Source organism: Terrapene carolina, unplaced genomic scaffold, assembly GCF_002925995.2.
Source record: "Terrapene carolina triunguis isolate 2854851 unplaced genomic scaffold, T_m_triunguis-2.0 Scaffold58, whole genome shotgun sequence".
Lineage (NCBI taxonomy): Eukaryota > Metazoa > Chordata > Testudines > Emydidae > Terrapene > Terrapene triunguis.
In genome coordinates, this window is record NW_020664409.1 from 98,714,953 (window position 1) to 98,736,803 (window position 21,851).

At 42.4% G+C, this 21,851-nt stretch overlaps 1 protein-coding gene across 1 annotated transcript in view; it reads right to left on the bottom strand.

Annotated features, from left to right (window-relative positions):
- Positions 1-332: 332 nt before the first annotated feature.
- HHLA1 (HERV-H LTR-associating 1) overlaps positions 333-21,851 on the bottom strand; it is a 36,159-nt gene continuing 14,640 nt past the window's right edge. Inside the window, exons 13-15 of the mRNA XM_026659642.1 lie at positions 4,696-4,852; positions 681-763; positions 333-376 (exon numbers count right to left, since the gene is read on the bottom strand). Coding sequence (XP_026515427.1) covers positions 333-376; positions 681-763; positions 4,696-4,852 — 284 coding nt within the window. The remainder of the gene's footprint in view (positions 377-680; positions 764-4,695; positions 4,853-21,851) is intronic.

A 21,851-nucleotide genomic window follows, 5' to 3' on the forward strand; every position in this document is an offset into this window, starting at 1 on the left:
AAATTATTTCATATTTATTATGATCTCTTTAATGTAATTTTGGACAAAACTAACAATCTGCGTACATTAACAGACTTTATTGATATCTTTTATAAAGCACAGTTTAAAAATCTTTTTAAAATATTTCATTACAGTTAAATTTATTGTTTGAAGTTCACCTGGTTTTATACATCATATATACAATCCTTTGGAGGAAAAACAATCTCTAGAAAATAGCTGGTTGATACAAATATTTGTAACTAACATAGATAGCCATCAATTCTTGTTAAATGGAAAAAGACTACTAAAGACTGCCAGAACTCTTCTCATTTGCAGTAAATTCCCTCAGTGCTTTAGACAGATTTACAGATGTTTGTAAGGCATTTTTGTTTTAACGCTGGAAGAACAAAAGAAAATCACACTCAGAACATATTTCACAAGGAGAATTTCTAAAACATATTGTAAGCTTAATTATACCTTTTTATTTCATAAATAAAAGATAATAAAATAGCTATTGGGGAAAGACTCTTAATTGCTCTGTGGAGATTTAAAGCATCTCGTTAATGATTTTTAGATCACGAGCGGCTCCATAACCTTTTGCAACTTTACTGAGCCAGATTTTCAGCGGCTATAAATTGATATACCTCCACTTTGACACATTTAATAGACTATGGAAGAGTATAGCCAGAAAGTTTACTTACTTTGTGAGTAAGCCATTCTTTTGACCCTTTCACAGACGTAAGTTGCATTTTTCAAGAACCAGGAATAGTATTCAATACAGTACCTAAAGATTTAGTCAAAGTTAGGGGAGCAATATCGTTTCATTTATTGTGATTTTATACGTACATTTTTTCAGGTAAGTGTTCTAGTTTAAATAGACAAAAAATGTATGCTGCATATAAAAGCCTGGATTCTGATTTTGTTCATGTCGCTATAAATCTGGAATAATTCCACTGAAGTTAATGGAGTTACCCATGATTCAAACCCTGTGGCTGTCAGATCAGATACCGTCCCAGAATATTTATCCATTGATAGCCCAATTCCCAGTCTTTACTCAAGTAAAACGGCCATTAACTACAATGGGAATTTTGCCTGTGGGAGGACTGCCTGACATTTTATTTGAAGATCAGGTAATTCTTATAAGACTTGTGCTTTCAAAGATAAACACAGTTAGCCCAACCTTGCTGTCACCCTAATAATGCAATATAATGGGCTGACTCCATATATTCTTTTTTGCATGGGACTATAAAGCCTACACTGTACACATTAAATCCCACTGAGTCAATGGGGCAATGCTGAGTCACACCAACTGAAGATCAGACCACTATAAGCCATATTACAAGTGCAATGTCATCAGGGATAATTACCCAATGACACCTACTAGGGATTTGCTTCAGACAGATTTGAATATAGGGACTAATCTAAAGACCATTGAAAGACTCCTATTGATTTCAATGGGCTTTAGATCAGGCCCATAATGGAATATGACATATTTTCTAAATAGAGATCAAAGATAGGTGAGGTCATATCTTTTACTGGACCAAGTTTTCTCTTGTATCTTTCACCAACAGAAGTTGGTCCCATAAAAGATATGACTCACCCACCTTTTCTCTCTAATATCCTGTCACTGACATTGCTACAACAATGGAAGATATTTTCTAAATGTCTTTTCTTCCATTCTATATTTCCATTTCTCATTCCCACATGCGGAAGTTCTTGATTTAATTGGCTCAATATAGTTTTTCCTCTCAAAATTCTTAAGCTTTCAAGGCCACCAATCAAGTATACAGATTCTCATCTAAAGAAATTATTGTCCACATTCCTCTCTCTTTCAGGAATAGGGATTAATGGGAATAGCCCAATGCAAGGCTATCCTACTCATACAGAAGTATTATCAAAATACTGAGAGGTCTATATTTGTAACATTTATCAGTAGCTCTAACCGTATTTAAACATTTGGCGATTTAGAGTAGGATTTTTTAAAGCACTTAACATTGCCCTAAGTCTGCTTCCAGTGAAGTCAATGGCAGTTTTTTTTATTACACACTGTCAGGACAATGCTGAGCACTTTTGAAAATCTGTCCCATAAAGCACACTTAAAAGAGCCATTTTTAACAGAAGAGTTTAACAGAGGAACAACTTGAAGGCAGCACGAAAAGGGTGCTGAGATGGGCATGCCATACATAGAAGCCTTGAGGACTATATGGAAGCAGGAAACCACACACAAACTCCTTCCAGCACAGAACATATTGTTCTCTCTCAATTGTTCTTTCAGCTCTGCTAATTTGACTCTGCATTTTGTTGGTGTAAGTTCTGGGAACAAGTGGCTCTGCTCTGGGTGTGAGAGAGCTCCTCCCCTAGCTCCCAGGTACCTGATTTTCCACAAGCTCATCACTAACAATATTTAAAAGTTAGGAAAAAATTATGTTGTCCCCACCCCGCCCAACCTACAGCCAACTAGAAGAAGTCTAAAAATGATTGTCCTGGGTTGTCCAGCTACATGCAGAGTTCAAAGCCCTCTTGGAATAGAGGAAGACAATCTAGTGCAGAAACTGGGACGGATCAAAGGATAGCTCAGTGGTTTGAGCATTGGCCTGCTAAACCCAGGGTTGTGAGTTCAATCCTTGAGGGGGCCACTTAAGGATCTGGGGCAAAATCAGTACTTGGTCCTGCTAGTGAAGGCAGGGGGCTGGACTCAATGACCTTTCAAGGTCCCTTCCAGTTCTAGGAGATATGATATGATATCCTGAGCCTAGGGAGGGAGCATGGAAAGAGGCACTGTGTATTTAAAAAAGAGGGGAAGAGGCATGGTTAGTTGAATGCCTCAGAAAGTATATCACTTATCTAGGCAATGAACCTTGCAGCACCTTGCAGAATCAACCTAAGCAGCACTTTTCCTTTACCAACAGGATTTTCTATTGCAAACACACCAGCTGCTATTTCTGTGCCTTTTACATCACAATGTTTTTGATATTATTGGGGGAAGAACCCTGCTGGTGAGGAGCCTATTAAAATATGTACTTCAGTGCTGGTTCAACATCGAGTCTGCAACTGGGATTTCAGAGGGACTTTCATTTTACAGTGACAGATTCAGCTAAGCGAATGCCTCCAGTTTATACCCATCTCATCAGGCACATGATGCTCATTAATTGTGGCTGTATGGTCGGCGTTAACATCAGCCCAAGAACACAGTGAACTCAGGAGATCTGCTACCACCAGTGAGCTGGATCAGGCCAGGCTGCACTTGCATTGCTGGTTAACAACACATGGTTGGAAAATTTGCCAGTGAACCATTTTTGTAAAGGAAAATGGCTTTTTTTTGACAAAATGGACTTTTCTGCAAAAAGTGTCCAATTTTCTCATGTTTTTTGGGCAAAATAGTGAAATTAAAATTTTTAGTTTGTTTATTAAAAACCTCAAAAAATCAAAGAACATTTTTGACAAAAATGAAAACTCAAATAATTTAATGAAAAAAAATCTCCACCATCTCTCCTGTTTACGTTCAATGCTGGTATGATTCCACTGACCTCAGTAGGATTTTGCTCTCTAACAGCAGGGCTAAAATGTGGCTTTTTATCGTGGAAGTATGCACGATCTCCTCCTACTTTTCCTGTATCTATAGCCAAGCTACCAAGTTATGTAGGAAATAATCTCCTAAACCAGTCAAAGCAAGAGGGCTTGAGCTGTGCCAGATGGTTTCTTCAGCGCCATTTTCAACTGAATGTATGAGCAGGTGTTACTGAGTTTTCTGAGAATTAGAGAACTACAAAACACTCCTCTGCTCCAATTTACAACCGAGAAAGAGAATCCTCTATTGTTATACACTTCAGTGTAAATAGCCGCCTGAGGCCTATCTCAGGGGAAGCTGGAGAGCAATGGGAGAGGCACATTTTTCTGGTTCACACAATGACTTTCATCTTGTGTTGGACACATGCAGTGGCATCCAGCCATGGGATTTTTCACAATGAGGCAGGTAAGTGTTAACATCCCCATTTTACTGATGGGGAAACTGAGGCACATCATTTAGGTTATCCACTCCTGGGCTTTATTCCCAGCTCTACTTCCAACTTGCCCAAGGTCACGCAGCAGCAGAACAGAGCCCAGGAGTCCTGCCTTTCCCAGTTTCCTATTCTAGGCCTGAGGGAAGATCCTGGTCCCTCAGCTCCATCACTGTTGTGCCCTCTCCTCTCATTGGGTGTAGGCACTACAGCAGAGCTGGGAAGGGGGTGAAGGAAACTGTCCACTCCCCTGATCCTAGAGCTAGTTCCACCATCAGGGGAGTGGACAGTTGCCTTTGCCCCCTTCCTACAACCCTGTGCCTAGCTGGGAATCTGACCTCTGATGATGAACAAAACCAACCTGCTAGAAGAATGTTGCCCCAGTGTACTAAACAGTCCTTCCAGGCAATGAGTGGCCTGTGTGAACACAACATTCAGGTTACCTTTATCCCAAACGAATCACTGACTGAAGCTGAGGGACATGCCCTCTTCTCAGACTCCATTTTGCCCGCCTGCCCCCACATAAATCCCAATCCCAAGTGATTGGGCTGATGCTTCCCTGAAATGCGTCCTCCCTGCATGCTTGATTGTAAGGTCCCGTAGGGCCAGACTTGCAGACTTTTAAAACTAACTGTTGGTGATTGGAAACTGTCCTTTGAGAGAGCAACGCAGACCATCTCAAGAAGGTAAAAGATGGCAAAAGGAGGGCTAGATTTACCTCATGGCTTCTTTTCTTGAATTTCTTCTTTGATTGACACAAAGGCACTGCTGGAAAAATTTACACAGCTCCATCACGCAAGGATTGATCTTTTGAGCCATAAAGGTAACAGGAGGGGAGTTCATGGATGGCTCTTTAAGAGTTGCCTGTGGACATCCTAGAAGAAATATAACTCTGAACTAGTGTGAATACTTGGGAAAGATGCTGATTGACAAGTTCATTGCACTAAATGTCATAAAAACCAAACCTATGTGGGACAAAACTAATGGAAAAACATAGTACACAATTTGGGAGATCTTTGAGTTTAAAATAGGGAGGTCTCGGCTCAACCCATGCTAACACCTATTTAGCACAACTCTAAGGAATCTTCTTCTTGAGTTCCTATTTAGTCTTTTACAGAGCATCATTTATAAGTGGAAGTTCAATATAACTGAAACTGCAGCTTTGCAAATTGTGATGCACTGAAAAGATTGAGAATTTTATTCCATTTCATTATAAATGACATTTTCTATATCCAGGTTTCACTTTATAGAGGATACAAAGGATTCTGACCTACAGTTTTGCACCCATTCATTAAGAAGGTCACTGACAGCCTAAAGCAGAAATGTTTCCCAGGTTTGGACACCTCATTTTTATTAATTCTAATGGGAATTGGGCATCCAGTTCCTTTAAGCAGCTCTGAAAAATCTCAGTCAAAATACCTTAGCTGTGGGTGCTTAGATGAGTATATGGACTAAACAGTCTCTGGTGAAGGGTAGGCTGAAAATTTGACCCAAAGCCTGTAGAGTAATATTGTTTCCATTTTCATTTGTATTTCATACATGTTTTCATCATCTGCACTGAATGTTCTAGCTTCATGAATTCCCAAACCTATATGATTGAGGTCTAACAACAATCTCTAGATTCACTGAGGCTTCTCAGTGCAATTGTGATACTGTACCTTCTCCTATAGACTTGTGATGATCTGCTGGAATATGAATTGTTAAGTAATGCATCACCTGGTTCATATTTTTGTCCCTTAGAGTGAAATATGCCGGAGTTCACAGATGGCAGCCTCTCACTCTTCTGCACCTCTTTTTATATATCTGTTTAAGAACAGGAGAGCAGAGGCTTTGACACTAGCTGAAATATTACTGAGCAGGCATTGATGTTACATTTGTTTCTTTGTTTGATTTATATGATAACAAGCAAATGCAACATCCGTTTGATAAGATCTAGATTGCTTTGCACTGGCAATTATATTACCAAGAGGCTTTGACAAAAATTTCCCCATTGGGCTTTAATAAACCCTATATATGATGTGCGTATATGCTTACAGAAAGTGTTTTTTCACTTGTTTCTCTGTTTAAATAAAACCACTTTCTCATAATGAAGAAAAACCTTGCAGAGCCTTTTTCATGTTAAGTGCATTGTCCAGAAATGTTTGTTTCATTCCCTGAAAACTTTATTGACGTTACTGATAGTGTAGCACAGTATTTAAGGGTGCACACGTGTACAAGAAAACATTATAGATGGATCTGAGGTATCCGACCCTGAAAACCCATTTAAAAAAAATCTGCCTTTTGGCACAAGCTGGTTTGTTACAAAAAAAAGAAAATTTGCTCTTCCGAAATATTTTCACAAGCCCCGGAGGCAAGTCTTTATTCTCTGCTAGGGATGATCTCATAGAGTCCAGAGACGCAATGAATTCTGCCAAAGGCAACGAAATGGAACGAAACCTCCCTTCAATTTGATGGCAAAATTTTAACACTAGCGTCTTGGCCACACATCCCTGTTCTCTGCACCCTGTGACATTGTTAATGTGAGGCTTCAGTCAATGTGAGGCTTCAGCCAGTCAATGTGAGGCTTCAGCTTTTCAGACTGTGCCTCTTCTACTCTTATTGAGAAATACCATTCTCAAGCACTGTACTGGGTAAGCCAGGCCAACATTTTAGTAATAACAGCTATTCCCCCAATCCAAACAGGAATTTTAAGTAAATATTTTGTTTTTTAAAACACTTTTATTGATTTTGTTCAGTAAATATAGAAAACATCCTGCCAATCAAACAATTCAGAAGGCACAACCGAATTTCGCCACGAGGAGGTGGTTTGCATGGTGACTATTAGACTTTGCCCAAAGGATCATAACTTTTATCCTACAAAAAACAGAAACTCAGAGGTGAGGTTGACTTGGGATAAATAAACTGAATTCAAGTACCAATATCATAGGTCCAGTCAATTGATTGACAAATGATGCGGTCATCCATTGTGAGGTGACTGTTTCCTTCTTTAGCAGGTGCCTAGAAGAAGGCTGAGTTTTTACAGTAGGCACAATCCATGCTTACTGCCCTGGTTCACACCCCGCATGGCTGATGCTCCTTTTATCATGGCGCAGTGGCCATCAGTGAATAGTATTTTGATGGATTCCATCCTTTTCTCTTATTCTAAATGTGGGGTTTAAAGATGTTTCATGTTTGTTTGTTAAAAGCCTCCTGATCCAACTGGGTGGCCTCTGGTGGTTTTAGTAGAAGACTTTCTCTCATTGCAGTAGTTTCACTTGTGCTGTCATGTTTTAATTGATATTTTGGATTGTGAGGCTTAGCGCACTTGAGATGAGAGAGGCTTCTGAAATAACACCTTAATGATTGCCCTGTCCTGTTCATTCCCTTTGAAGCATCTGGCATTGGCCATTGTTGGAAGACAGGATACTGGGCTACATGGTCTGACCTAGTATGGCTGTTCTTAATGAGCCTTCCATGGTAATGAAAGCAAACACCAAAGATGAACACACACTTCAGATGAACTGTAATGGCCAAATAGTTTAATTCCATAGTGACTGCACAGGTCCTATCCTCACGGACCCATGAAGACAATGGTCTGGTGAGTTTTCCATTATATTTAGTAATTACCGTAACTTTGGTTGTAATTACATAAACTTCACATTGAGTTACTGGACCATTTACCCGAAAGATACAAATGGATCACCTGCAGCTAACATGACTTCCAAAGGGTTTTGTGGGACCTGTTGGGATGCTGATATTGTTTCCTTAGTCCCTGTGTTTTCTTTTTTGTTTATTAAATGTATGCAATGATTTCTTCTCATTGTAGGGCTATGTGGTTCAATCTCTCTCTCTTGCTCCACTAACCCATCTTCATTTCTTAGTCATTTCTGTACATTGGTCTCCAAAAAGACTCCAAATTTTTATCAAAAAGAATCTCCAAAATAGGCAATCTCTTATCAACATCTGGCCCGATTTTTTACAAATATCTTCTCTGTCTCGTGGTGCCATATTGAAGCTGAGGAAGTCACAGTGTGAAGTGCAGAGCTGCTTAGCCACCTCTTACTGCTGATGGTGTGTAGTGACAAGGAACAGCTGAAGGATTTTTTTATTACAGCAGAAACCAAAATATGGTGCCTTAAGGACTAAACTAGACCTGTCCCAGGGTTATTTTAGATGGAGCATTTGGATTTCAGAAATGTCTGTGTTCTATTAATTGGCTTCCTGTTTCTTTTTGGGATTTTTCCCACCTCTCTTTAGACTTCTTCACCCCCTCCACCATCAAAGACATACTGCACAAGTAGTACCTGCTCGCCTGTTGCACAATGATAAATTAATGTTAGGAAATAATTTCATGAACCTTTCACTACCTATGCTAAGAATGCATCAAGGATATAAACCTCCATCTTTGAGAACAGAAGCAAAGCACTAATTACCTGGGGTTAGAAAGAAGGTTCTCTATTGGTATGTTATTAAAAAGTTATGAATTATGGAGTGGTGGTTATATTTTCCTTTGATAAATCTGGTACTAGCCGCTATTTGACATGGGACTAGACGGATCATGGCACTTCCTACAAAATTTGTAGAAGTTATGGCATATGACACTTCAGATCTCATTACATGAAAATCCCCAGCAAATACTCCATACATTAATGGAAACAATCTGGTATGCGCACATGAGCAAGACTTTCACCACTAGCTTGCAATGTAGACAAAGCCTGTGGAGAGACGACATTTCCTCACAGGTCAATGTCACTATAGGAGGACATTTCACTCTAAGTAGAGTTGCCATTTCTGCATATAGCAGTACAGAATACTGAAACAATTCCGGTCCACGTCACTATGTGTTATTTTTAAGTGCTTGATAGCTCAGTCACAGGATAGGATTAAGGTCAGGTTTTTATTTTGTTTTTGTGGGTTTTTTTTTACATGCAATATAATGTAGAGCTGGTCAAAATGTATCTGTTTAAAACTTTTTTATGATACAGGTCTTCTATTCAAAAATGAAACTTTTCTGCATTTTTTTTATTTTTCAGATTTTTTTTTCCATGGGGAAAAAAACCACAAAAATTGGTTTTCAGTCCCCCCTCCACACCCTTCCCCCCTCCTTTTCAGTAGCAAAAAAGGGGAAGAGAAATGGGGGGGGGGAAGATGAGAAAGGAAGAAAAACATCTTCATTGTCAGTTTATGAAATGTTTTGTTTTTTTCAGTTTTGAAAACCAAAAAAATGTTCCGTTTTTTTTGTTTTGTTTTTTAGTCAAAGACAAGCAGCACCACCTTTTTAGTGCCCTGCATGTTTTTTGTATTGTGTTGTCCTGCATTTGCATTTAACTAACACTCTCAATATGGGCAAAAAGAACAAGGAGTACTTGTGGCACCTTAGAAACTAACAAATTTATTTGGCCATAAGCTTTCGTGAGCTAAAACCCACTTCATCGGCTAGATGTCAGCAAAGACTCAATACAATTCTTGTGAAAAATGCAAGCTTTAAACATTGGCTGGTGGGATAATTGTCTTGTGCTCTGCCACTTATCTTTTAAGTGTTTTTGTGACAAGGGGAAGTATTTTTTGTGAGCTCCCTGCTCTTGTGATGCAGTCTCATGGAACAGGAAAACATCACACGCAATGTTAGGGGCCTAGATCATTCTTGCCGGCTCCTCTATGCACTGATCTCCTTTGACCCACATGGACAGAAAAGCTGTATGGCCCCATTTCCCCTTCCTGGAACCTGGCAGAAGAATCCCCAGGAGGGAGTCGGGATCCTTGTGGAGGGGATCAAGACCAGATCTAGGTTGGGAGACAATGGTCATGGTGGTGGAGGCCCAGGACAATGCTGCCCCTCCCCCTCTCCTATCAACCCTACAGAAATTAGGCAGAAACTGTAGTGCAGTCCTGAATTGTATTATATTTCTCATTGAGCCCCTCCCTAGTGGGAAAATAACAGTCACAAGGAGTCCCAGTCACAGCCTTGGCCAGGAAAGGCTCTAGTAGCAAAACTACCAAAGAATGGAGAGGAGATGATGGGAGACTTGGAGACTTCTTGACTCCTATAGGGCACCCTCCCTAGAGAGAATGATTTGGGGGCATTCACAGAGAGGGACACTGAACGTTGTGGAGCAGATGGAATGCATGGTGTTGGTGACACTGTTGAAGTTAACTGGCTTCAATCAAGTTGCTCTTGGATTTACGCTTGGGATCAGGATCTGGCCTTAAATCTATATAAGATTCCTTACACACAGGATATAATCTCTCTGAAAGAGTAATTGCATTTTTGGGTCCAAATACCTCACATTCTTTATGGTTTCTGCAATCTTATGTTATATGATAGGAGAGGTTATTCCACTTACACTTGGATTAATGAAGCTCTGTTGAAATATGCCTGAGTTGTCTAGTGCTGACATGAAGTTTAATATAAAATGGCATCCAGGGGCTGGAGGAAAATGAAGGTGCTGTCAATCTGAAAGAGATTACTACAAAGCAACATCTGCCCCCTTTGGAACTGGCCAAGCTAGCAGTAAAATTGAACCATCACTGCATCCCAAACTGCCACGCATTCTGACATCTGGTAAACATCTGTATGTCAAGAGTCCAGGGAAACTTCAGATATTGCACAAGCACTTGCTCAAACAGGCAAGAGCATGTAACTATCAGCTCATTTAGTGGAAACTCCACTTCAAGTGTTCCTCTGCCCTACAACAGTTTTGCAGCAATTCAGTGAACCTGTCTCTTTACTATCATTTGACACTTATGATTTCCCATTTAATGCCCATTAAAACTTACTGGTTTCTTGTTCTAATAAACTGTCTTTAATGACATCACATTGAGTCTGAATTTTAGACATAGACTGTGTACTGAAATGGATGTTAAAGTTACCTGATAATGCATATATATAAATATACATATAGCTCCTTTCTTATAGGCTCTCAAAGCTCTCTGCTAAGATAGGCAAGTATTATTCCCCTTTCACAGCGCTTAAGTGATTTTCCCAAGGTTAGAATGGGTCAAACAACTTCTGATGGAATGGTTTTCTATTAGAAAATGCAGTTCTGTTGAAACCAAAATGTTTTGTGGGAACATGTTGATTCTGATGAGCTGTTCAATGGGAAAAAGTTGAAACTAACTGTTTCAACTTTTTCGTTCCATTTTCATAATGTTGAAATGTTCTGTTTTGATGTGCTCACCTGATTTCCTATATAAAATATTAACACACATATATATAATGTGCTATTCTAATGTGTTGACACTATCAGACTGAAACCTGTCAGTTTCCCAACTGGAATTTCTGTTCTGTGAGAAAGTTTGACTTTTTGTTCTAAATGAAAATGAATTTTCCACAAAAAGCTTATACAGTGAGTTGGTGCCTCTCTGACTAAGTGAGCACAGACCTGCGAAGAGAACTCAGGAGTTGTGACCTTCTAGTCCTCTGCTCTTACCCCTGGTTTTGTGCATACAAGAACACTGTGGGATAAGATATAGATAGCTAGGAACAATGGTTTTATCACTTAGTATGAGTGGAAAACTGTCTCTGCTGTGGTGATTTCATTGCTTTCTTCGGGCAGGTCAGCTTACTAAGTGGAAATATAACTATAGTATTTAATAATGTTGACATTGCAATATAAATTGTTATTTCTTCTTGTAATGTTCACATAACAGTATGGTTTTCAAATGAGACGGATGGATCTGGTTCCTCAGAAGGACGTGTCAAGCAAGCCTGCCTCCTGCTGGCAAGTGCCTAAAAGTCATTTTTGGGAATAATACTCTGTTCATTTAAAAAATACTGCCACTGCATTCATGCCATTTATGTGGAACTCACTGTGTGTGTGAGAGAGAGCTCTTTACCATTACCTGTTACAAAGAGGTCCTCCAATCCCATGTTCTGCTTCTCACTGCCATTTTACAGAATTATGTGACAAAGTCAGAGAACACTTATACTTGTGGATTCTTGGAATAGTGCTTCCCCAGACATGAGGTCCGCGAATTACTTCATCCTGTGGGTGACGTCAGTTTTATACCGAAGGCTTGATTCATCCATTGGGTCCCCAGAAGTTCTTGCACAATGGTGCAGGCTGCCTATAGCCTTCTTCCACGATGAGACCCAACGCCAAACAGTGCACCCCACAAAGTGTCTGGTGCCTGCCTAGCAGGTGCCAGGATCAGGTGGGCTGAAGATATTCTGCCATCCATACTCTGTATATCCCTGTGCCTCCATCAAGCCCCAACTAATTACATACAAAGAGTCTGATCCTGAGAGGTGCTGGTGTTGCTGAGAATGCCGGGTGCTTAGGATGAGGCCCATAGGTGTTGCACTGTCTGAACCGCTGTTTATTTTGATGATGAGATAGCCTGATAAACCATCAGATCAAAGCAAAGGTCTGGAAAAGGAATTTTCCGCACTCTGATTTACTATAGGATTTGCAACATTGCACATTAGTCATTATTGGAATGAGGGTTGCCTTCCCTTAACACTTCAGGTAAAGGTCTCCAGAGCACTGTTGATCCCTTACAGAAACTCATAAGACGCCAGGTAAATAGCTAGCTAGCTGGAATTTCTTTATTTCTAGTTGTTGCTAAAGGGACATTTAACCTGTCTCCGATTCTGAGGTCCTAGAGATACCCATGATTTCCAGTCTTCACAGAGAAGGCCAAGCTGATCTGAACCAAACACAGAGCTTACAATAAAAAACACCACAATCAAAAACATCTCTGTGCAGAATCATTTAAAGAACGACTGCGGCATGGCCCTCTGCTTGCCAATCAGGTATGTGAACCTAATTCTTCTCTAATTCTTCATTTCTCACCATGTAGGATACAAAGAAACCAAAAATACATCCATTAGTTATGCTAATCATTAATTTCCAGTGACAACCAATGGGTGCTATGGGGAATAAGATATATTCACCTCTTAGAATGGCTACATATATTTAAGCAGAAGAAAAACAACAGAGATCAAGAAGGACAAAATAATTAGCTACCTACCATCATTGCCTGCGGTTTGGAAGCCTTCTAAATTCAGAACTTCTTTCTAGTGTCTAGTATTTATCAGTTGCCTACTAGTGAGTAAGTTTCAGTAGAAACTCCCCAGTCGAGAATGCCCAGTGTCCCAGGCTACCTTGCTCTCTCTTCTTGTCACTGCCTGTTTTGCTACAGGTTGTCCATCATTTGGGGTTTTATGCCTAATTACTTCTTCCAGTCCAGCTCCATTGCTTTTCATGGCTGACATCAATTTCAAGCTATAAATATGCATTATACACAGGTGAAAATTACACCTCTTTAAGAAACGTACATCATCTAGCTCCAGTTTATGTTCCAATGCTTTGAATTTTTACTTCTCTGAGGCTATGTTTACACTACAAAATTATGTTGACCTAAGTTATGTTGGCATACAGCAACTGCAGTGATTACATCGCTTGTGCATGTGCACACTATGCTACCTGTAGCAGCAGTGCGCGTCCTCACCAGGAGTGCTTGTATCAGTGCAGCATGCCGTGCATGTCAATAGGTGTCCCACCGTGCAACTCACCACTGTTCCGTGCCTGGTGTGTTAGGAAGTTTTTGCAATGCCTTGTTTTGCAGGGGCAGCTAGGAGCATGGGGGCAACTTCCCACAATGCAGTGTTCTCCATCCCATCACTTGTACTGCAGCCTATAATATTTTGCATCTTCTTTTCAAAAATCCCCTCAAACCTGTGCGGCCTTCCTCCCTGTCAGCCATCTCTAGCAGAAGCATGGCGCCTGCACAACTCTGCACTATTGTCATGAACACTGGAAGCACAGGGCACACAATCCTGCAGTGTTGGCAGAGCTGCATGACGCTTCCTTGGAGGCAAGATTGCTGTGGGACATAGAAAGAAACAATTCAAGGTTGTTGGTGGTGATCACGGAGCAGCTAGAGAAGGTGACGCGCCAGTTCTGAGCCTGAGAAACAAGCACTGACTGGTGGGATTACATCGTAATGCAGGTTTGGGATGACGAGCAGGCTGCAGAACTTTCAGATGCACAAGGCCATATTCCTGGATCTGTGTGCGGAGCTTTCCCCAGCCCTCCGGTGCAGGGACCCCAAAATGAGAGGGGAGCAAGAGGTGATTGCACTGTGGAAATGAGCAATGTCAGTTTGCTACCAGTTAGGCAGGAATCAATTTGGAGTTGGGAAATTCACCGCAGGCGCCATTGTCATGCAAGTGCGCAGGGCCAGTAATCACCTCCTGCTACACAGGACTGTGACTCCGGGCAATGTGCAGGACATAGTGGATGGTTTTGCAGCAATAGGCTTTCTGAACTGTGATTGGGAGATAGCTGGCCTGCATATCCCTATTTAAGCAGCAGCCCACCTTGCGACATAGTACATCAGTAGAAAGGGCTACTTTTGTATGGTTATGCACTTGCTGGTGGATCACTTTGGATGCTTTACTGACATCAGTGTGGGCTGGTCAGGGAAGGTGCATGGCGCATGCATCTTAGAACACAGGACTGTGCAGAAAGCTGGCAAGCAGGGACTTTTCTTTCTTGACCGGCGGCTTACCGTTGTGTACATTGAAATGGTAATAGTGATCCTGGGAGACCCAGTCAGTCCCTTGCTCCCCTGGCTCATGAAGCCATGCACCAGCCATCTCGACAGCAGCAAGGAGCGCTTCAACTACAGGCTCAGCAGGTGCCGAATGACAATTGAACGTGCCTTTGGTTATTTGAAGTGTCACTGGCATTGTTTTCTTATGAGATTGGACCTCAGAGAGAAAAAGTTGCCAATGGTTATAGCTGCCTGCTGTGTCCTGCAGCATATCTGTGAAGCAAACGGGGCAAAGTTTCTGCTGGGATGGAGAGCAGAGGTGGAGCGACTGTCTGCTGAATTTGAACAGCCAGATACAAGGGCTATTAGAAGAGCTCAACACGGAGCTAGATGGCTCAGACAGGCTTTGAAAGAACATTATAATAGTGAGCCTGAGCAGCGTATCTGGCTGTAGTGTGTCTCTGCAGCCTTGCTCTTTTGCAGCCCAGTAGCATTCTTGTAGTGATTGCTGTGTATGTAGGAATATAACACTGTCAATGCACCTATTGTTTGTGAATGATGTTACGGTTCTGTGACAAAAAGAAGTAACAGGAAACTGGAGCATGTCAAACCTGCCCAGCACCAAACGTTGTGAATTAATAGAAATGACTCTTTATCCAAACAAAATAGAATTTTATTCCATAACATGAACGAGGCACTTCAAAAAAAAAAGCATTTAAAGCTTAATAAATTAAGGGAGCAGAACCTATGAAGGGGAACAGAACCTATGAAGGGGAAAGAACAGTCATTTCCATTTCAGGTACACATACACCAACCAGGGCTTTCACAGGTCAGCGTATGTAAAGCTGTGGTTGTCTTTAATGTCCCCCAGCATGGAGTGGTAGGAATAGTGCAGCGACCCCTGATGCCATGTGGAATGTTGTGGGGGATGGTGTAAGGAGGTCCCGATATTGAGTTCTCTATGGGCTACAGAGGGAGGCGAGCACCAGATTGTTGGACCCGCAGATCTACCAGAGTCTGCAGCTTCTCTGTTTGCTTACTGAGAAGCCCCACTATATCCTGGTGCATCTTCCTCTCCTTTTCCTGCTGGGATTCCTGGGCCTTTCTCCTCTCCAGGCTGTTTGTAAGGGTGATCCTCCAGGCCCTGATCTGGTTCTCTGAAGCAGCACAGGCTTGCAGCATTTCCTGGAACATATCATCTGAAGTCCTCTTCCTTCTCCTCCTTATCTGGCTCAGTCATTCCATGGGTGTGGAAGGGGAGCCCCTGAAGGCCACAATACCAGCAGCTGTAAATACAACAAAGAGGTATCATTGTCCAGTGTATTCCCAATGGAAATCGAAACTTAGGATACTGCCACACTCCCATTGATCCCCAAAAGTTGTAAGCACTACATTCTCACTTCTCCTTGGGACCAGTCACACCACTTGCCTGGTGAGTATGGCCCGTGGAGAGGTGGGGGAATAGCTCACAGCCATGACTATAGCTGTACAGGGCAATGGAACTCAATACTGGCACCATTTTCCACAGGCAGTAGTGATTTTAGCTGGTATCTCACTCCCGAGGGTAACGGAGGCAGAGAGCGCACAGCTGCTGCTCGCCTGGGTACTGCAATGGTGCCTGCTGAGTGGCATGGGAAAGTGTCCTGCCAAGGTGGAAGAAATAAGGCAGCCCTCCCCAGAAACCTTCGGCAGAGGATTGCAGAGAACCTCCATGAAAGGTTCATCGAGATCTCTACAGAGTATTCACGGGACATCTCGGTGCACATAAACAAACAACTCTGTGTGGCCTCCCTCTGCCTAAACTCTGGAGGAGAATGAAAAGCAGCTGGGAACTCTACCTCCCTTGGTAGTTGCACTACCTCTTCAAGCACAAGTTTAAAAAAAAAAAAAAGAGTAAATCAACAGATATGTCCTGCTACTTTGGAGGTTCCATCCCTGTAATTTCAAAGCAAACTGCATACTCACCAGAGGTTCCTTGGACTCGTCTGTGCTCGACTGGCTGGACGGCGGTAGAGTCAAAAACATGTCCTGGGTCGCTGCACAGCCGGATCCCCATGTCACCTGTGCCCCATATTCCTCCTCCTCCTCCTCCTCACTGTTCACAAAAAGGGCCTCTGACTCGGGCTTCTTGGAAGTATCCACAGTGGTGCTGGGGTTGGTAATGGGGTCTCCGCTGAGGTTGGCTTGTAGCTCTTTGTAAAAGCAGCAGGTCTGCAGCTCAGCACCAGATCGATTGTTGGCCTCCCTGGCCTTCTGGTTTGCCTGCCACAGCTCCTTGGCTTTCACGCAGCACTGCTGCTGGTCCCTAGTGTAGCTCTTCTCCTGCATGCCCCAAGCAATCTGCTCACAGATATCCACGTGTCCAAGGCTGAGTCAGCGCTGCTCCTGCACAGCCTCTTCTCCCCACAGGCAATTCAATATCTCCTGCCTACTCCAGGCGGGAGCGTGTCTGCAGCATGTAGCCGGCATTGACAACTGGGCAGTTAAACTCAACAACGGAGAGTTGCCAGGTGTGCTCACCAAGTGGGCAACCAGGAAAAGGAATGTCAACAACTCTTGGGCTTTAAAGGGGTGGGGCAGCTTGCAGTCTAGGCAGCAGAGTTCACAACAGTAACCAGTGTGGTCAGTGTGGAGGATTGTGGGACAGCTCCTGGAGGCCAGTAACATGACGTAAGTAACACAGCATCTACACTATCACTGCACCGACCTAACTACATCAACCCTGGCTGTCTGCCGCTCAGGTGTTATTAAGTCGGCGTAGCAGGACACTTACATCGACGGGAGCCAAATTTAAGTGAAGACACATAGACAGCTAGGTCGACATAAGCTGCCTTGTGTCAACCTAACCATGTAGTGTAGACCAGGTGAGAGAGTACTATTAAAATAAGAAAAGTGCAAGTACAGTGCCCAAGCATTTGGGAAAAAAACACAAAAGATGGCTGAGAGCAAAGAACACTGGCTCCAAACTCCCATACAGGTAAAAAACAAATGAACAAAATATACTGAGACGCACTTAGAGAGTTAACACTCCCAAGAAGTGTGATCGTGCCTGACTAAAGAAAATTGGATGTTTGCAGTAGCAGCTGCACGACATACATGCACACGCCCACATTTAGATAAGGGCTCGTTGTGAATCAATAACCAGACGGCCGAAGACAGTATGAGTTGGTATGCGCAAGAGCTTTCCTGAATCAGAAATATCATTGTTAGACTGCCAAGTAAATCTGAACCAAGGTTTTGTTTCCAAGTCTCTGCATGAAAAACCCAGGGGTTGCTGAAAAAAAAACCTCTCTACCTTCCCTGAGCATGCTGCTTAGGAGACATTGGCATAGGGAATGCAACGTGCCAGTTCCATCTCTCAGGCAGCTCCATTAGCACAAAAGGACCACAAGGAAGCAGTGTTTGCCTTAAAAAACTAATTGCAGCCCACATCGTTAGTTCTTCATATTGCTGCTCCTATTTTGACCAAGCAGTTATCACAGGAAGTTCTGTGCTATTCAGATTTATTAAAAACCCATTTCAAGCTACTACGATTTTCTTTGACAATGTCAAAACATTGTGTTTTATTTTTCCATATGCTTCCAATTAATCTATCACAAAGTCCTCCACAAAGTGTCCCTCCCCTATCTCCTTTGGAACTGTATTGGTACCTCTTTATTGGTACCTATTTATCCACACCACAGAGATATTCAATTTCCTATGTGCTCAAACCCACCCATGGGTCTTCATCAGAGAACCCCTCAATTACTGTTTATGGAAATGGTTACAACACACAGATTAGCTGGACATGTTTCCCACTCACTCACCTCATTTCCCACCTCCTTCCCCAAATGATGGATACAGGAATTTTACTGTATACTTTTACTTTCTAATGCTGTATACAGAGTGTAGGAGATAGCTCTTCATTATACAGCGGTTCTCAAACTTCATTACACCACAACCCACATTCTGTGGAATCACTCCTGTCTGCAGAAAGCCTCTTTGGATTCCATTTACAGAAAGTGGCTTTGAGAAACCCTTGAGCTTTCATGTGCCAGTTGCCTGATGCCCCATTCCCACCACTTATTTCACTTCCGAATGCTGGGTTGGTTGTTCTTTGCCCTACCTTGCCCTCCCATACAATAAAATTACATTTATCATCAGGAACCATGGAACATCTGCTTTAACTCCTCAGGCCCAGCAGCGCTCGGAAGTTAATATCACCCTTCGAAACAGAAAAGGTCTGGCTCAAAGCAGAAACGCTGCCGCCATGCCTGACAGCCCGGCTTTTCTGTGGGAACACAGAAATCATTTCATTTTGATCACATGAATTAGCCTCATGGGATCCACCGAATTTCCTTTCTCAGGAGCACTTTATAACTGAAGAACAAAACACAAAGCGGAGCAAAATAGGACAGGAAGAGATCAGAGTCTGGTTCATTGAGTGCTTTGAAATATAAAGAACATGGGATAAATTTGCATCACATCACCCTAACCGGCTTTAATTAGCAGACAGGATGAGTGAATGTCATGTCATGGAAAAGCAGTTCACATATTAACATGGGGGCGGGAAGAATGAAAGTACACTCAGCCCATCATTTCTGGCTTTTGACCATGGCAATTCAGGAATGGAGCAGCTATCCGCAGCAGCTGAGAGGGATGACAGGGGGTTACCTGTGGATGATCACAGGGTAAAGAGTACCAGCATGACAGGGTAGGTCACAACGAGAAGTATTCGGCTGCTGGAGACCAAAGGGAGAAAGACTAGTAGGGAGTCAGAGAGTGGGGTGGTGGCCACGCTGGGCATAGAGAGGAAGGAGAGTAGGGTGGGCAGACTGAAAGTAGGCAGGGGGCAGTGGGAAGCAGAGATACATGTGGAGAGGAGAGGTGGATGTGTGCTTTGTGGTGGCAGTCTTCAGACTGAGAGATGCGTTGCCTGATTGGGAGAAGGTCCATGACAGTCATTATGAGCTATTCTCAAAAATGAGAATGAGAATTAAATGAGTATGAATAATGAAAAGAGAAGTAACCTTTCTGGAATTTGCTGGTAACTAGGCAGGAAATTGGTGTGAATCAAGTGGGAGAGGGAAAAAAAACATTCAAAATCTATTAAGCACCAGCAAAACGTCAGCAGCCATTCTACCTTGTGCCAGGACCAGGTCATATTGCACCAAGCATTTGGGAAAAACCAGAAAAAATGGCTGAGAGCAAAGAACACTGGCTTCAAACTCCCATACAGGTAAAAAACAAATGAACAAAATATACTAAGACGCACTTAGAGAGTTACGTGCCTGACTAAAGTGTCAGGACCAGGTCATATTGCACCAAGCTAAATAGGGACGGGTCAGCAGTTGTCAGGAGACTAACTTGGTGGTGTGGTACGTGGTTTGATGATTCAGTAGGTCACATTCTTTTCTCTGCATTACTAACTAGCCAAAGGTGCTAGCACCAGTCTGGGGGCACTGTGCTGCACTGCTGTATGATGAACAGTAGAATCAAGGTCTTGAATACTCATGGTCATCAAATATCCCATGGCACTTTCTGAATGAGTCACTGGGGTCCTGGCTAGATTCTAACTGGGAAATTTACATGCTTAATTAAATTCCTTCCACTGTTCCAGTCACACATGCTTTTCTTTTTCACAACTTGTCCTACATTGTTGTGCAGCATTGCTGTGCACTGTTAAACAGCTTTCATGTTCCACCCGAGAGGTGGCTGAAGTGAGCCCTTTGAAAAGGCACTCTGGGGTGCTCCAGATTGAAAGTCACATTATAAAAACAGGTATCATTGGAGAACTGAGTTCAGTGGCTGCTCTCAAAAGATAGCTTATATGAGTCAAATAAAGTGAGATTAAGGCTCAGTTTTTCAAAGCTGCCTGTAGGACTTGGATGCCAAATTCCCATTAACTTTAGTGGCTTAAGTGGCTCTGAAAATGTTTAGCCTAAATCAACATACAATCTTAAAATGAGGTATTCACATTCCAGTCCAGGGAAGGAATTAAGATCAAGTGAAAATCAAGATTAAAAACCCTCAAACCACCAAATTCCACTCTTCTGCCATATGAGGCACCCCCATGGATCAAGGTAAGATTATTCTAAATGCTTGAGTTCTTCTCCAGCCCAAACCTCAATAACCCTTTGAGTTTTGCCAGTCACTGACTGCAGCTGGGGAAACCATCTTTAGAGTTTGGTTTCCCTTAGCTTCCGTATGGCTCACCGCAGCCAGAAGACTCAAGTAGGAGTATGTAGCTATACATACTGAGGCCTAAATGTGGAACCAGCAGGGACAAGAACTGCAGCAGGGCATGAAGCTTCAAAATGCGGCATTAATTATTTTTGTACACTATCAATAACATTTCCTTTGGCCTTGTTTTCATCGCCTGTATTTCTTCCATGAATCATTTGCAACCAAGGCAGTGATGAGCCAGAAATACAACCCATGATCCAATCACCTCCTGAACGTTGAGAGAGCTCAAATTCAGCTCTGAATTTCTCAGCTTGGGGCTGGCTCTAAAATGAACTAGATAAAACCCCAGATAAAGCCTCACTCCTGAACTTGGGGAAAGTGTGGATCCACACACCCCTACCTAAATAGTTGTGTGGTTGGAAGACAGGATGGCGTTTGGAGTGTGGGTTAATTGAAATGGAATGGGATGTTGGCTTACGTCTTTATGTTTATGAGTTTATGTTTCTATTCTAAGAGTCATACCCATGCATCACACTCTTACTGAAGTCAATGGGAGTTGTGCTTAAAAAAGGATGGCAAGGTGTGGCCATTTACTTTTCCACTTCAGCAGTCACACTAGACATGTTTCTTCCTATCTTAAGCATACAGTATAATGGATAGAGCTGTCCTCACCAAGTTTATTCATGTCCTATGATAAGCACTGGCAAACATCCGTCAGATTTCCTATATTTCTGGCTGCCGTTGTGTTTAAAAGCAGAAGTTTCCTTCTGCTCCCTGAATCATGTTTAAAGCTTTAACTTGATTTGCTATGCAGATTTAGCCTAAGTCTACTTCTAAGCTACTATGTCTTCCAATTGTCAACTCTGGACTAGATGACTTGAGGCTAATTTCCAAAAGAGTTCAGGGCCAGATGTTCATGGGTTCAGCACCCACAGTTGGGCCCAGATTTTTCAAGAGAGCTCCTTCTAGGCATCTAAATAGGGCCCAGATTTTCAAAAGTACTCAGCACCCATTGTGATACTTGTGGCCCCAGCTACATACCAAAGCTGCACCTAATGTGCTGAGGTCTTGTGAAAATCTAGCCCCTGACGGGTATCCTTGATGTGCTGATATTTATATCACCGAAGGTGGTTGGCCTCATCCTGAGGCTTAGGGACTGCCAGACTGGTAAACAGTCTTGATTTTCTTTCTCTAGATTACATGTCTTGTGTAAAGCAACAGCGATTGACT